Source organism: Sparus aurata, chromosome 4 (assembly GCF_900880675.1).
Source record: "Sparus aurata chromosome 4, fSpaAur1.1, whole genome shotgun sequence".
In the NCBI taxonomy this organism is placed as follows: Eukaryota; Metazoa; Chordata; class Actinopteri; order Spariformes; family Sparidae; genus Sparus; species Sparus aurata.
In genome coordinates this window covers 26,721,085-26,738,501 of record NC_044190.1, presented here as the reverse complement: position 1 = coordinate 26,738,501, position 17,417 = coordinate 26,721,085, and the positions used below count along the sequence as shown (strand labels likewise).

The following is a 17,417-nucleotide window of genomic DNA, read 5'->3' as shown; positions in this document are numbered from 1 at the left end:
TTCTCTTTGTAGGCTTGTCTGTCACATGGTGGTAGACACAAGATGGTACACTAGATAAGCCACAAGTCTACATTACTTTTTAAAAAGAAACATTTTGTAATAACCTGCTTTGCAGCCCCAGGGCAAAAATACACCCCTGTTATTCCCACTCTCTTTCTTATTTAAACAGTAATTTAACACTTTGATTTAAGAATCTGCAACAAGTACAAAACTGATTCTATAGACTGTCTTAAAACTGTATGTTCACATCATGATTTGTTTTCACAACAGGACCTCATAATGAAGCAGCAAAGTTGTAACATGTTAAAGAAAGATTAGAAAATAAATGCAGGACAAACCTTAAGGCCCTCATCATGTCCTACAATCTGATATTGCTGTGTTTTTGTTGTTGTTCATCGAACCTCATAATTAATGTTGTTCCATGCAGGACCTCCACTGCAACTGACCAGTCATGTTTTTGTAATGTCATAGTTTTGTGACCAGGAAAAATACTCACATGGGAGAAGTTATCCTTGAAACGTGGCTTTCAAACCATGTTTTCCTCTAATGAACCAGGTATTTTTGTTGTCTATGTTTAGCTACATTAAGTCACACATCTTCTTATTTCAGAAAAACTGTGTGCAGCAGATACATTTGTCAAGCTAAAAGACAATTTTTCCTCTTGAGAAAGTCCCAGATCTTCATAAAACGAATTAAATATATGACGAGTGATAAGGGAAAGTGGGCAGCTGTGCATCATGTGACACTGTAAGTAAGATTACATTGTAAATGTCAAAACGGATGTGCATGTACAGCATGTGCAGTGACAAAGGTGGTTTGTCTTTATCTTCTGATCAATAATAGAGTCAGTTAAATGTTATTTTTATAGCCTAAAGTCACATAAACATTGTGATCATAATCTGAATAAATAGCACACCCTCTGCCCTCCCTGATTCAGAGACAGATAAATTATTAAAAAATAAAATAAAAACACCATGAATGGAAACTAGTAGACTTAGAGCCGTCAGCTAACCAGCTGCAGAGCGATTGGATAAGGACATCGTCTGTTTTTCATTTATTTATGACATTCTTCATGTATGTACAGAATTATACGTGTAGAGTTGGTGTTCAGTACAGCTTACAGGGGCGTAGCATTTGTTCACGTGCTCCGAACACAAAGTCCTGCTCATATGGATCAGATAGTACAATCCACCACACATGGAATTCATAATCCAAACCATGGCTACATGCTACACACCATCTGTTGTAGTGCATCACTCAAATTCCAGTGAATGTTGTTCTGCATGGCGCTGACAGGAAGAAGAAAAAAACTCTCTCCGTATTTTAAACAGAATGTGAAGGCTTCGGGGCACCTTTAAAAAGATTTTATAGTGTTGTTGCAGATTTTCTCAAGGGAAATGCGGGACAAAGAAAGATTAGAGGGAGCAGGGTCATCAAGGTGTTCTGGGGGTGGTTTTAAAGACTTACTCAGTTTATCCTCCAGGATATGTTGTGCCGTTTTTAGATATATCTCTGATTAAGAAGATTTAAAGAATGTAAGAGCGGGTTTTTAAATGAAATTTACATTTGTTTTCTTGGAAGAAAAGAAAACATGTGATTTTTATCATTGTTTTATTTATTTTTTTATTCTTTTAGAATTATCAAGCTTGACAGTCTGACTGAAATGCAGGAACCAGCTTAGAAATGGACACAAGTCACTGTTTTGATGACTAAGCTTTTACGTTGTTAGTTAGGGTTATGATAGAAAAACTGTTTTTCAGTTAACCGTCATTCCCAGTCTGCTCTGATTGGTCCGTTAAGACATGCATGAGCCAGCGCCGCAAACAACAACAAAGAAGATTTGCTAAAGTGATACATTAATCACTGTTACAGAGTTAAAGGCGAGACTACCCACGAGGTGTTTCAGGAGCAGTGTTTTCTGTGGGAGAGAGGAGCCTCCGTTGGTACAGACTTTGAGATGACCTTTCAATCTTTTACATGCACAAAAATCTGTATAAAACACTAAAGGAAAGGAAAAAACAAAAAAGCATCATAGGTCTCCTTTAAATAAGGACTCGTCTTGACTTGACATGACATGTGACTTGCCAAAGAAAAAATGACTTCAGACTTTAACCATATAACTTGTGTCACATATTTGATAATTTGTTTCAATATCTACATTAGTTTGTTGTCTTTAAGTATCTATAGTATCTATCTTTATAAATATGAAAACATCTACTGAAAAATGTGGCAGCACACACACTTTTAAAGTCCTTTTAAACTGACTGAAAATACAAAAAAACTGATGTTTTCATTTATTTACAGCCCTCAACAGACACACACACTGCCTTTGGAGACTGGCTCAAACAACAGACACACCTTCATAGTTTTTTACATTTCATAGGTAAAATCAATTAATCCTATTACACACATATAGTAATACTGAGGCTCAGTTAGATTTGAATCCCCTGACCGTCCACAGCATTTGAAATCAGTCATGATGGCCAAATCAGAGAGATAATCTGGTTTTTAAACATGCAGTCTGTTAGAAAAAAATATACAGCGCGAGAAACATCAACGGGTTTCAGCTGTAAAATGCTTCAGCTGGGAAAAGTATGAAACCGCACTGTCCAAGTGAGCCATTAAGCCTGTGAACTTTGGGTTAGAGAAGCTGCACTGTGGTGACCTGACATTTAATCAGAGGAGCACATGAATCTTTAAGTAGCAGCGGAATTTAAAGCAGGATGCTCAATTCAGCACACCGAACTAATGAAGTGATCACATCAGGCCTTTAGTCGTCACACCTGGTCATATAATGATCGAGGCAACGTGGCGATACGCCGCACAACCCGTCGTCATCCACTTCCCTCTTTATTTATCCTCCATGCTACGACAGCACTGAGACTGTTTTCAAGGGTTTCAAGGTGCAACCTGCTACAAAGAAACATGAGATTAATCTACTCATGATTCAGCTGTTATGAAACAGCTTAAGAGTATTAAGATCACACACGCACACACAAACACAAACGACACAAAAGCCCATGACATGACATGAGAGACACTAATTATAGTTGCGTTTTAAGGAGAATAACTCTTCATCACGTTTGTCAGCAAACCTTTAATTTAGGTTTTTGTGGGGTTAAGAATCAGAGGGAATCCAAGAGCATTATGCATCACTGCTGTGAAAATACATAAAGTTGTACATCACTGATGTGAAAACAAGAGATTAAAACGCAGTGTGTGGTTGCATAACAGATCTCTCTCAGTATGTGTAAAGTTACACAATATTGAATAACATCATCATTAATGTCTTCCAACTACTTTTTAGCACTTTAGCAACTTTGTGTATTATGTGTCCCTTTTAACTGCCCCACAGGGGATGGAAGAAGTCATTAACTTAAATAGATTGAAGTTACTGTATACCAGCAATCAGCATAGAAAAAGCAACACATAACTGCTTAAAAAAAACAAAAACAAAAAAACAGGACAGGAAAATAACTGAAAAGGGGGTCACTTGAAATGTCACGGTTTTGAATGGTTCCACACAGAATTCAAATTTTTCCGATGTTAAACCAGTCGTACAGGCTGATGAATTCAACTTGCGGCACAAATACAATGTTTTGCACCCTGTAATAACACTCACCTCTGCATCACCTCTGATTGGATCACACGCTGAGCTGAACACCTGGCACTAATACATCCCTTAAAATCTCCTTTGTCCTAAAAATCATGTGGTATTACTGCAGTTGTGGTAAAAAATAAAGTGTTTACAAAAGAGTATTTACAATAAATATTAGCTTATAACTGAGATTCTTTTTTTTTTCTTTCAGTTAAGTAAAGCGTGTTTCATTTCCTCTCCACATTAAAGGGTAACTCCACTCATTTTTAACATTAAGGTGTGTTTACAGGTTTTGGGGAGTTCAACTGCAAAAAAAAGGGTTTAAAACCTTTTGTGCGGCTCCAGAGGAAGCTGCATGTAATCTGCCTTCAGTAAAATGTAAAATGGCCTCTAGTGATTTCACTAAGTGGCTACACTGCATTATGGGTAATGTAGAGGCGCAAAAGGTTTTGAAAAGGAAGAAGAATGTGTGGAATAAAAAAGGCGATATCTCTGGTTCTGCTGTATCGATTTTGATCATTTGTAAACTGTCCACATAATGCAATGCTAGACTAGCAGACTGCCGACATTACCCACAATGCAACTTAGCATCTGAATAACATCACTAGAGACAACTTCTTCTGGAGCCACAAAAGGCTTTATTCTACTTTTTTCACATATGCAGTCATACTCCGCAAGACCAGTTTACAAACTTCAACATTTAAAATAGCTGGAGTTACCCTTTAACTGTTAACAGCCTATCAAAGTATGGTCATGGAATCATCACTCACAATCAGTTCAACACTTTGTTCAATTTAAAGGTGTCATCTATAAGAAATGGCCAGAATTTGAAGGTATGGGGGGGAGCAGCATAACCACTAACAGCTGCTCAGTATTCTCTCTGGCTGTAGCGACAAGCTGCTGTTAGCAAGTAGCTAAGTGAGCTGTGGAGCTAAGTGGCTATATTAGCTGATTTCAGTCAGATTAAAGGAGAGTCACCGTGGTATACAGACAGACTGGGACTGAACACTGAAACCAAAAGATGCCAGTTTAAAGAGCAGAGAAACAGAGCAGAAGTTATCTACAGCAACTCTGACCAGGACCATGACTGCAGGGACAAGAAGACACAGCAGGCGGGGACAGCAGAGATGGAGAGAGAGAGAGTTTGGCATCAATAGTGGGTGAAAACAGCGTGCAGAGCCGGATTATTTTTACATCTCACTCGATGAGTTGAGGATTTATTTCGACCAAACCAGAGGTGATTGTGGAAAGACAAAACAACTTTTTTCGTGAGTTTTATTAAGCTTATGTCCAGTTTGAATGAAGAGTGTTTTGTATGAGCTAAAAAGGCAATGAAGCTTGTAAACTTGCATTTTATATTTAGAGACGGAAATAGGTGTCAAAATATCTCCTTTCATGACATTTTGTTAACTTATTTGACCCGGTAGCGAAGCTGCCACTTTGCCAAGTCAGCCTGTTTTGTAATAGCGTTTTAAACTATAATTCTGGCCATATCTTACAAAGTGCTCCTTTAATTGTTTCATCGTCCACTTCACTTAATATTTCTTGAATACCTTAAGGGTGCACCACCCCATCCAAGTAAGAAACACTGAAACAAGTGTCTCATTTTGATCCAGTTATTGAAATCCTTATCTTAGATACGATATGGCTGACTTGTGAATAGAGTTAACCCTTGTGTGTTTGGGTCGTAGGTGGAGCAGGACTCATCGCTCTGATTAAAACACTTAGGTTAACTAACTCCTGAGCAGGAGTAGTAGGGTGCTGCATACAGGGAACAACAGTGTGGTGATGGTGGGGCTGTGATTGTATGTTCGCCCTTTCAGTGTTTCCTGGTTGGTCTGGTCGGAGGTGGGAGGGCTCTGGGCTGCAGGCACAGTGTTGGGCGGGATGGTGGTGCGGCTGGCACACATGTCATAGAGGTTTCCGGAAAACTGCGTCTTCCTGGACTCTTGTCTTAGAGACTCCCAGACGGCTGCTGCTTCTCCGGGACAGCCAGCCAGGGCTGAGTTGGCACAAACGTGAAACGCATTCCACGACCTTCAAGTAACCGAGACAAGAGAGTTAATGTAGAAATGTAATGGCTGCAAAGAATATATATATATATATATATATATATATATATATATATATATATATATATATATATATATATATATATATATATATGTATACACATATATATTTAGGATGTTTTCTGCCTGCCGCATCTGGAAGAGGCTGAAGTGCCTTAACCAAAACCATAAAGTTTGCACGCCATGATCCCAAAAGACTGAGTTAAAAGACTCACTCTTCTCTGTTAATGCCAGCATAAAGACCTGTTCACAACAACAGTGCTGGCTCGGAGATCTTAAGGCTCAGTTTCTTTCCAATAGTGGCTCATCTTTTTAGGTGGCAGGTGGTTTGTTAGGTTTATCTAGAAGATTCTTCATCTGCAATAAATCTCATTCTGATGAGGTAGGTCTATGTCAAGAATAAAAACCAGGCCTCCTATGGACCATTTCTCACTTGTGTTTTACAATCCTCTTATATTTGTACTTTTGTTATAAAAAAAAATGTGTACTACTTGAACAGTATGGTTCATAAATAATTACACGACTCTATCCAGACACATGTATTTCAATCAGAATGAAACTGTAAATGATACGATGCTTTATTGATTATACATGATGAAATATGTGACCAAGAAAAATCTCATCTATTCAAGAATGCTATTTTTCCATCATGCATGTCTTCTTCTGCAACTTGAATATACACTCAAAGCGAGTGGGAGGGCGACCAGGACAGCTCCTAATGGAACCAGCTCAACGAGACATTTTTAGACTGCATTAAAGAAATGTGTTGTTCTATCATCATCTCAGTCTGTCTTGTATTAATTTATGGGAAAAAATAAAATAAAGAATACCCTGTTCTGCATGTTTCAGATGTTTCTGCCCCGACACACCTGATTCAAATGAGTGGGTCATAACGAGGCTTAAACAGACCTTGATTACGAGCTGATCATTTGAATCAGGTGTGTTGAGTCAGGGAAACATCTAAAACATGCAGTGCAGGAGGCCCCCAGCAGCAGGATGGGAAAAACCCTGGAACAGTTTTTCAGACACTTCAGTAAAATCGATAAAAGAACACATCATGGTTACTTATGTTCCTCCTCTGGAAACAATGAATGTCAGTGCAAAGTTTCACGGAAATACATCCAACTTTCATCACGTTTCCTGGAGCAGCAGAGCTAATAAGGCCTTTTCATTGGAGCAGATATATCTTTAACACATATTGAGACCGGATCAAGACATAACACACACACACACCTGCAGATTGCATCAATGTCCTGCGTGTTCTGGTCTTTTTGTGTTTCCACCAAACTGTCCCCAAGTGTGAGTAAACACTGAGCGAAACTCTTGTAGATGGACCCGCATGAAACAGGAATAGCAGCTCCGAAACACACCGGAACTAAGCCTAGTAGAGAGGAGAAGGCAAGAACAATATTTAATAGGACAATACACACTGCGCCGGACTGCATCAGAACTATATAATTCAATGTGTATTTGAGGACATCGGAGATGAGCAAGATAAAAATATCACCAGATTCTTTGGTTTGAGGCTTTCATCATGTCGAGTGAAACACAGTGTTTATATGTTTGTAGAGACAGGATCCATCCGGTGCTTAGATGGATCAGACAAATATAAAAATATGTTGTATTCCATTCATCTGGAGGGATTATACTTCCTCAAAGCCAAATTCAGTGCAGGACAACACAAGCACGAATGAGCCGTTTGAGCGCATTGATCAGCTCATACGTAACACATCCCTCTGAGACTGGTTTAATTTTTCACAGAAAACGTTTTACTGGAATATTTGAACATTTCTCTCGAATAGAGGACTTCTGATCAAGTGAATTTGTACACTATCCTGACCTGACATCATGAGGGTGAGGAGGTGGATCTCATCCTGTGCATGGGACCAATATAGTTACTTTGATTGAAGACAACACTGAACAAATCAAGCTGTCAGCAGTCTCGCTTTAGTGTTCCCCAGGTCAAAAGTACAACACATCTGAACACTGAACACCTGAACGCTGTGTGACTGCAGGCCACAACACTCGTCTGTTGTTGCTTTTCCACAAGTTTTTGGGTCCTTGCTGCAAGATGATTGATCCAATTCATCCTACAGAAACCATTTCTTCAATAGTCTCAAGCTTTCTGACAAACTATCCAGAAGCCATACATTTATTGGGAGCTACCAGTAGTGTGTGGTGTTCTATTATCTGACTTCTACCTTCAGTCTCCATCTATGTTTTAAAAAGTTTGCCTTAAAACGTCTGTCTTTTTATCCAGCACCTATAAAAATTATAAATGGACTTTTATCAAACTGGCTACTTAAAGCGCTTTACAACACTTGTCATATTCTCCCATTCCCACACACATTCATACACTGTTGGCAGTAGCTGCAATGCAAGGTGCAATTATATCTGTATCTGTATCTTCCCCAACGATACTTCACCGTCAGTCAGTCTGGGAAATGAACCATCAACCTTCCAGTTAGTGGTCAACTCTACCTCCTGAGCCACAGCCACCCCTAATCTAGAATAAATGAAATAAATGTTTGCTATCTTCTGGGTTTCTATGAAGAACCTTGGGTTACCACAAGGTGCAAAACACATGGTTTTCAGATATGTCACCAAATGTTGTAAAATTGTCCTTATTTGAAACTAAAGTCCAAAACATGAAAGACCTTAAATTGCAACATTGGTGTTCACATACTTTTATACATTCACATAGCTTATAAACCTTCGCAACAACTGGCATTACTCATTACTATCAACTTTTCAGAATTAACCCTTTTTCCACTTCTACATATTTTAGGGAAGTTATTTTCCCTGCTCTTTAACTTTCAGAAGTGACGTTTCCAATCATTTTAAAGGTTTAGTGAGATATTGCTCCCATCAATTCCTCAGAGACAAAAGCCCAGCTGCTATTCAGCCCTGACTGCCCTGGTTGTCCTACATGAGGAGTTTATAAATCACGTACGAATACGCATTGTTAAAAGACTGTTTTATGTGTGTTGCTGTTGTAATTTTATTTCTGACTTTCTAGCATGATTTTGCCGCCTTCAACACAATTTGTGTTTCTCTTTGAAAATCCTTTCATCCTGAGAGCTACAAGTGTTTATTTTATGTGCAGTAAAAATCTCACTTGAAAAACCAAACTTGAAATAGCCTCAAAAAGGATGAATAGAGGAATTAACACTCAATTACATGATGTTGTACGCCAAATGCACACACACACACACACACAAACACAAGAGGAGAGAGAGACAATCAGAACATGAGGGGACAGTGAGCTTTTCATTAAGGTAAGTGCATTTGTTAAACCTTCCTCTCCTCAATTTCAGAACGAGCTGAATGGAATAGCAGCCGTCATCAGCCGTTTGTCATCTTTTTATCTGACAAACCCGCTGAAAGTCAACCAGAGTTTCTGCCCAGTTTACGACGTCTATGCGCAGAAACAGCCACACCAGATAAACTAGAGCCAGTAAGAGAGCACAAAACAGGACAGGCACTCACTCACAAACTTTTTCCAAATTACGCACAAAAAGTCAACACACAAGACAGTTAGAAAGAAACATCCTTACTGAGGCAGAGAGCAATGGGCAGCAGCATCCTCATCGTGCCTGGTTGGGACCTCATCGTTTGCCCCACCTCTGAACCAGAGGCTCAGCTGTGGTATGAAGCTCCCACTGACTGTAAATCCAAATGGTATGAAGTTGTTGCCTTAAAATGTGATGTGTGTCGACATCCGTCGGGAATACATCAGATTGCAAAAGTAAAGCAATGCACAGAGGCACAACCCAGCTGGATTAACAGTGGAAGGGAGCGATGAATCACAGAGTAAGAGGATGCTGTGTGTGTGTGTGTGTGTGTGTGTGTGTGTGTGTGTGTTTGTGTGCGTGTGTGCGTGCACCAGGGAGGGGCACAAGGCGAGAGCTTGGGGGCAGCAGACCAATGACAGCATCACAACACAGCACACTGGATTAGAGTGTTCTCATTTCCGGTCTTTAGTATTTAGAGCATTTATTTGAAATACAAATAAATTATATATCTTCTGATGGTGATCAGCACGCTCAGGAACATTGTCTGCTTTGTTCATTCACATTTGCCTGATGCAAAGATATGGTGCAAAGGGCTCTGTCACAAATGATAGTAGAAGTGAACATGAACAGAAGTGTCAGGAGGATTTTTTGTGGACAGATGGATGACGTCCCAGGGAGGATAAGAGAATCCAGCTCACCTGGGAGTCCAGTGATGATGCAGAGGGCTCTCTGAGAATAGCAACAGCTCATGTGAGAATCATTTTCAGCTATGCGTGTCACAAGGGGTTACCGGAGAATGCTGTGGTGCGTTAACCTGTGACAAATTACACCCTGTTTTTAGACTAACATAACGTAAATGTTAAAACACCTTCCCAACCCTCCTCACTTGAATCCACCTTCCTTTTAATCTCAGCCTCCAGATCCCTCTGATACTACGTCCTCCCCCAGATGGCTCACACTCTGTGCATTAGTATAAGTCCTGGTTCACATCTGCATACTGTCACAGGAGAGATGGTAACCCATTGTTAATCTGCAGCTTAAAACAACCATTAACCGCAAAATAATCGCTGCCATGAATCGATACATCATGGGAGCTTCTTTGGCAGTGGCTCCAACTGTGAGTCTTCCTGAAAACATCTGTATCAGCTCACGGGGTGCAGGTTGGTTTCACAGACTCAACCTTACAGATGTGCTCAGGATCGATCAGGCTGGATCTTGTCAAATATTAGTCCAGACTTACAGTTAAGATAAATTGAACATTTGTGCAGGACTAGTGATAGATTCGGGTAAGGTGAAGGTCCTCTCTGAATGAGTCCTCAAAGGTTTTCCCAGATTATCGTGGCGGAACTTGACCTGATCTCAACCCTGACTGTGAGCCAGTCCTCATCATCCAGCATCAGTGGCCGACGTGATGCTCTCACGGCTGAATGGGAGCAAATCTCTGCAGCCAGGAAACAAAGTATCGAATAAGGTTTTCACAGGAGAATGGAGGCAGTTTATGCAGCAAATTAGAGTTTTAGATTTGAGATGTTCATTAATTACGTCTGGGTGTTTGGCAATGTAGTGGAACTCGTCATGCATCTTCAAGTACGTGATTCATCTTTAACATTATGCCTTGCAACAGGAGCAAGGTGTTATCATGTGTCCCTTTTTATATACACATGTTTCTCCTGCAGCTGAAGCGTTAAACCAGGGTTGTTTTACCTGGTGTTTTAATTGGGAGCTTGATCCCGGATGCATTACTCTAAATCAAGTTCATGGACACACACTGTGTATCATATTAACTCAAATGTGTCTGCATGAAAACACTGACTCCGTGTGCTTGATATGTGGCTGTTAATCTGGAGATCTTCAGCTTCTATACACAATTACTTCAAACAGTCACTTACTTTAATTACAAAAAAATGTCAAAACACATTTAAAAACTTCTTGCAGCATAATTATCTTTTGGTCCTCCAGACACATGCTTTGTTTGCTACAGTCACATTTTCACCAAAATATGGCTTATTATTACCATTTTCATCTAAGGCTCTATGTACAACGTGCTACAGTTTCACACTTCTTACCCTCCTACTCTTTACTGAATTGTCGGATTTAAATAATCACTTAAATTATTTAAATGTACAGTAGGTAAGACACAATACAAGAAAAATGCAGATATTTTCTGTTAGTTCAATCAATGCTCCCTCCCTCTGGCCATTGTTTGAAATTATTCAGTGGCACTAGCCCTTCTTTCTTTCTTTAGATATGTTACTTTGAGAAGAATACAACTGTTTTTTATATGAAAGTTAATTCAACAAAATAAGGCAAAGGTTTTAGACTGCTAAATGTTGCCAGAACACAGGCAGCTTTTTCTTTGCCTAAAGAAAATATAAACACTATAACTGGCAATTTTTTTAAATTTTAATTGGCGAATATCTAAATTCTCAGCCCTAAAGTGAGCTGTGACTTTACTTCATTTGAGTTGATAACATATGAATTGGGACAGATGTGACAACCCTTTAAACTGGACTGTTTTCAACATGGTTCAAAATTGATTAGAAAAAAATGTGGCTTCCATATTGCAGACGCAAATCTAAAGTGAAACATTTGCACGATTAAAACAACAACAAAAAAGCTAAAAATAACAAATACGATGACGGACTCGGAATCTGCAGCACAGAAATACCAGAGAAGAAAATGAATCACCTGGTGTCACGCATAGCATTTTTTTAGAAGATCGTACAAACACTCATTAAGAGCTTACAGCATGTGAATTATGTCACATATTCTTAGAGATACTTGTTAATAACTGTAATTTTCACCTTTCTTTATGCAAATACCGTGAATAATAATTGTATACATCAGCAAACTTTCGTTCCAGGCAGAGATAGTAAGGTTTTTGCTGTATACTCAACAATGTGAATAAGACGTGACCCTAAGAAACCAGTGTTTGACATCACTGGTTTCTTAGGGTCAAGTCTTATTCACACTGTTTCACGTCATCCACACATTACATAATAACTACACTCAAAGAATGAGACAGTGGGTGCTATCGTCTGGTCTAAATGTAAAGACAGCTGTTGTAAATGGCAGCAGCCATAGAAAAAAGCAGACAGAGTTGTGTAAGTTTGATAGACAGCTCTGGATTAAAGCATTATGCAACACTGTTGGGAGTAAAAAAATAAATCCAGATGAGATTAGGATCTGGATCCTCGCTCTCTCCAATGCTCTCTGTCTGTCCATTCATCCGCCTCTCCCTCTTTCTCTGTTTCATGTAACAACATTATCAAGGTAGGTGTTCAAAATGACACTCTTTAAAATGCTGGCTCGCGTGATTGCATTACAGCTGTACATTCATTAGAAGATGTTGGACACTTAGGTGCTTTGATAGGAGTAACGATCAAGCAAATGACCATCCAAGCTGTCAACAAACAGTCGGATAGATAAAGCAAATTAGGCCGCATAGACAGGAGGTCTTCAATCTTTTATTCCACTGCCATCTAGAGGGAGGAGATAAGGCTGCAACATCTGCGCTGACAAGAACATTTTAATACTGCAATCAACCTGTGAAAAAGTCTAAAGAGTCCATAAATGAATGATTTATTATACACTGTATATGTACGCTCGCTGAAACTATGGTGCTGATATGAATAGTCAAAACCCAGAGAAAGAATTCATTCATTCTAATCAACTAATGTGATTAATGAAGTAAAAATAGCAAATCACTTGTTGGAAATTGTTTCTCTGATTTGCTGAAGACAAAAATAAGTATTAAAGACACCATTTCATCTTTTAATGGCCACTTTTCATTAGTTTTAGACCATCTAAGGCCTCGACTGAAACTATTCATTAATAAACCACACATAGTAATAACAGCATGAATCACTCATTGAAAGAACCCCACTGAAATCTGAACAGGAACATAAGGGCCTCATGAGTTCTGTGAGAATATTTCCAAGAATTAATCAGAAGAGTTAACATGATGGTTCACACGCATCACAATATTCAAATATCTTAATAAGGCAACACTTTGTTCAGGATGTCAACACTGACATAGTAACCGCTGAGTGAGGCTTTATACACCAGCTCATGCAACAGGTGTATAAAACAGAGCAGCTGTGTTCAGATTCCATGTTTCACTCTGACCACAAAGCTTATGATTGTGGATTTAATATGATACAAGTTTTATACCTTTTCCACAAAATGGTCCTACTTGACGACATAGCTTCTGATCTCTGGTTTTAATCTCTTCTCGTCCAAACAAGTGCTCCTGACAGATGACGGGTGCGGCCCAGGAATTTTCTTCTTTTTTTTTCTTTTTTCAAAAACACACCCAACAGTCTATCTCTACTTTGTGATAGTGGACAAAATCAGAACACATTTCATGACTTTATAAATTATTCAGAGTGAAGCAGCACTATTTCAAAAAGAAATTTACTTTGAAATGAGAGCAGAGCAGAGCTGTCGCATCAAGTTCAAGAATCAGAAATGTGTGTAACATCCTGCAGCACAAAACACTCATGAACAGGACAGCGAGACGCGGCCACTAAACGTCTGCGTGAAGAAACAAAATCACACTGAAACAAGCATCTGACATGTTCAAGTTACATAATGTTTTTGACAAAATGTTTCTCATACTTCTCTTAAGATTCCCTTAAAAAAAAGGTTGAACAAATGTAACTTAATGCATGTCTTCAAGAAACATTCTTTAATAAGAGTGTAATTTGAGTGCCCCTTCAAGTTTTGATGAATTCCTTTAAGTCCATTTTCTTTGCACAAAAAGTGAAGAAAAAAAAGGGAAAACAACTGAAGGTTCCTTGACCGGCAACTCAGATTAAGTTCTGGTAGTTTTAATCCATCAATTGAGCAACACTTTACGAGTGCCAAGAATAGTGTTCTGTTCACAAAAAGAAAATCCTATGAATATTTCATCTTAGTACTGCAAATCTATTATGAGATGTTTCTGAACAGCCACCTAATTTGAATTCATAGGCAACAAAATAAAAACACTGTAAGAGAAGTCTTTAATAGAAAAACTCTATGTAACTAGGCAGTTATGAGCATCTTCCTCATCTGTCCTCCCATCAGTCTTTATCAATGTGTGAGCCTGTTTACTTGGTAAGTCTGTGCAAACAATGAGCCATGGTTGAATGGATAACATGTGTGTTATTGACCTCGGTTGGACCGCAGGCCAACTGTGCAGTTTTCTAAGTACTGTCATCACCAATGAGATTATTAATATAAGCTACATAACTAGCCAGCCAACTTTTCTTACATCAGGCCTACGAAAAATCAGTTCTACTTGTTGAAAATAAATTGTCATCGCTCGCAGTTTCATACAAAATAGGGCTGGATCAGCTGTCTTCAAACACCTCCGTTTAGTCTGAGTCTCTGACACGGGTCATCTCCGGTGATATTCACCCATCAGATTTTCTTCCGGACGCTGAAAGCCACAGAGTTCCCGTACAGCAGCCGATCCCGCTCCCGCACCTCCTCCTGCAGCTTGGCCTCGGCCACCCGGAGCTGGCGGATGGTCGCCTTCATCTCCTTCATCTTCACCTCCATCAGCGCGATGATGTCCCGCTGCTCGTTCAGTTTCCGCAGCAGCTCGGCGGACGTGGTGCCGGTGGTCAGGGAGTACGAGTGGTCCAGTGGACTGCTGGTCACACTGACATACTGCAGGCCCTGCTGGTGTACCGTGGACCCGGTTTCGACCGATGAGTCGTCGCCGATCAGGTCGTCAGGGTTGCTGATCGGCGCAGTGTAACAAGTCCCCTCTGACTGGGCGGGCAGCCGCGCAGTGCCCAGGTACTCCCCGTTCTGGCCTATCTGAACCACGGTGATGGTGTCGTCGCTCGCCTCACCTCCAGCAGTGCCCTCGGCTCCCTCCGCCGTGCTGCCCAGTACGCTGGCGAGGACGATCCCAGAGGTAGCTGCAGCGGCGGTGGCAGGAACCGCCGCAGACACCTTCCTGCCTCTGCCCCGCCGACTCCTGCGCTCATTCACCCCCCGCAAGGGGAAGAGGGACGGTACTCTGATGGTGTAGGTCTTCCTCCCTCCCGCGAAATGCACGCTGCAGACTCGGTGTCCTGTGGTGGGCTGGAAGGTGCTGAAGCAGCCGCTGACCCCGGCCCGGGAGATGTTCCTCAGCCACAGCTCCCTCAGCGTGGTGTCTTTGGGAAATGTGTAGAAGCGCAGGTCCCGGTCCCGGTGCGAGTTGTTGTAGCAGCCAGGGACACAGCAGGTGAACCCGGGCATGTTTGCTTCAACGCCGAGGATAAAAGCACGGTCTTCGGATGAAGTTTAGCTTATTTTATTGTTGTTTCTTTTTTCTATGCGTTGTTAAAAAGCTCAGTGGCCTGCAAGCGGAACTACACGTCCCACAACGCTAACAACTTCCTGTTTATTTTTCACCAAAAGTGAGCCGCTATTCTTCATACGACGACTGAATCCACCCGAAAATATTCAGACTCGAAGCACAAGGAGCTTGAAAATATGCTGAACCTGAGGCTGATATTTTGTTTTCGGCGGTAAATGTCTTCATTTGTTCTTCGCAGTGTTATCAAGCCAACCGTCATCCATTCAGAACTAAAAGTCCCACAATCCTTTGCGCTTCCTGTCCAAGCCCGTTAGTAAACGAGCGCCCCTGCTGGTCAGTGTGCAGTAATGCACGGCAGAGCTCAACTGACCAACTGACAGCTGCAGACTACTGGATTGTTTCCATACAAATATTTGTATTTACTGGCAATTCATTCGCACAGAAACAATGTCAGCAGTTAGAAGAACAATACATTAATAAATATATTTTTAAAGTCTTGAAATGACCATCTATCTATAATTATATCTTTGTATTAATGCACATTGTTTTGTCATGTATAATGAAACTGGTTTATGGCTCTGCCAAACCCACACAGGTGTTTTCAACTAAACTGGCTGATAAAGCTCTGGAAAACTGGGAATAGCTCTCATGTAAACAAACTCTATGAACTAATACATCCCGGGAAAAGTTGAAATTAGGTAACAATGAAGGTGGACTATAGGTGTCTGGGCTTTATATTAACAATTTGCTAATAAAGCTGAATAATATCCTCATCCTCAAGCTGAACACATCTAAACCCAATCAGAAGTTCAATATTCACCCACCAAAATGCAATCAATGGATTTATGTTATACTGGTCAAATCTTAAACAATATGCACTATTTTGCTGACACAGTCCCGATATTCACACCATTAGCCCATACTGACAAATATATGTCTACACTGTAATTTTAATACATCTGATCAATGAAAATAATCTTATGTTAGGAGCCTGACTTAAGTTTTTCAATCAAATTATGGTCAGAACTGGCAATTTTCTACTAGTTATATGTGCTGGCAGCAAAGCAAAGCAGTTCAGCTGTACATACTATTGTTTCATATCAAGTGTACATTGACGGTAAATTTTTTAAAGGAAATATTTATGTTGATTTGAATCCAGTCCAGTTTTCAATCTGTGTTTTTCCTTTGTCAATCTTGCCACCTGATACAACACATTGTACAGTCAAGCCTGCATAGCTGCATGTGGTAGTAACCTTCATCACCACCTGATGGCCTTATAGATTCCTCCTGTGTGACTGAGTGTGTGCTGGCACCCACAGGGAAGCATCAGCCCCAAATCTCCCCATGAAGGATGTACTGGTTTGTTTGTTGGATTTCACAGATATCTGTGGTTGAAGATTTCAACACTGCACATCTGCCGTCTTATTAACTACAACTACTCCACCTGTCAGACACATCAGGCAATAATCTAAAGATCCTCATGTCAAACCGTTATCTACATGTTAGCACATCTGAAGCTTCAAGTGTAGATCTGACACACTGACATTTCCATAACCTAGATTTGTGCAAGGAATTCAACTGAGCTTCAAGGCTAAATCCTAAACAATCAATTTAGGTATAAAAAATAAATTAAAAAAACTGGACCATGCATAACATAAACTATGCTCCATGGAACTGAACAGTGTAAACTTGGTTCTGGCTCTGATATCCTTTGTGGGGAAAAATGCTTGTCCAAATATATATCATCATTAAGTACATCATACTTTGGGGCCTTAAACACTTCAGTTCAATTTTAGTGTCTCATGGTGCCTTAACTGAACAGAGTTAACTAGTGTTAACATAATCTGGAACAAGAGGCCTTTGATTTTTTGTTTTATTCACACTACAACTGTTCCTCAATCCCCTGGTTTTCAGAGTGCCCTGTATTGTAT

The 17,417-nt window shown here is 40.1% G+C and overlaps 2 protein-coding genes across 2 annotated transcripts; both read right to left on the bottom strand.

The window, feature by feature from the left end:
- Positions 1 to 3,077: 3,077 nt before the first annotated feature.
- Positions 3,078 to 9,456, bottom strand: nrn1lb (neuritin 1-like b). Its single transcript, XM_030413726.1, has 3 exons — positions 9,228 to 9,456; positions 6,904 to 7,051; positions 3,078 to 5,635 (listed from the first exon to the last, which is right to left on the bottom strand). Exons 1-3 carry the CDS (start codon positions 9,280 to 9,282, stop codon positions 5,332 to 5,334), a joined length of 507 nt encoding a protein of 168 aa, XP_030269586.1. The 5' UTR covers positions 9,283 to 9,456; the 3' UTR covers positions 3,078 to 5,331.
- Positions 9,457 to 12,639: 3,183 nt separating this feature from the next.
- thap11 (THAP domain containing 11) lies at positions 12,640 to 15,793 on the bottom strand. Its single transcript, XM_030413528.1, has one exon. The coding sequence runs from the start codon at positions 15,423 to 15,425 to the stop codon at positions 14,592 to 14,594; it is 834 nt and encodes a 277-aa protein (XP_030269388.1). The 5' UTR covers positions 15,426 to 15,793; the 3' UTR covers positions 12,640 to 14,591.
- Positions 15,794 to 17,417: the final 1,624 nt, after the last annotated feature.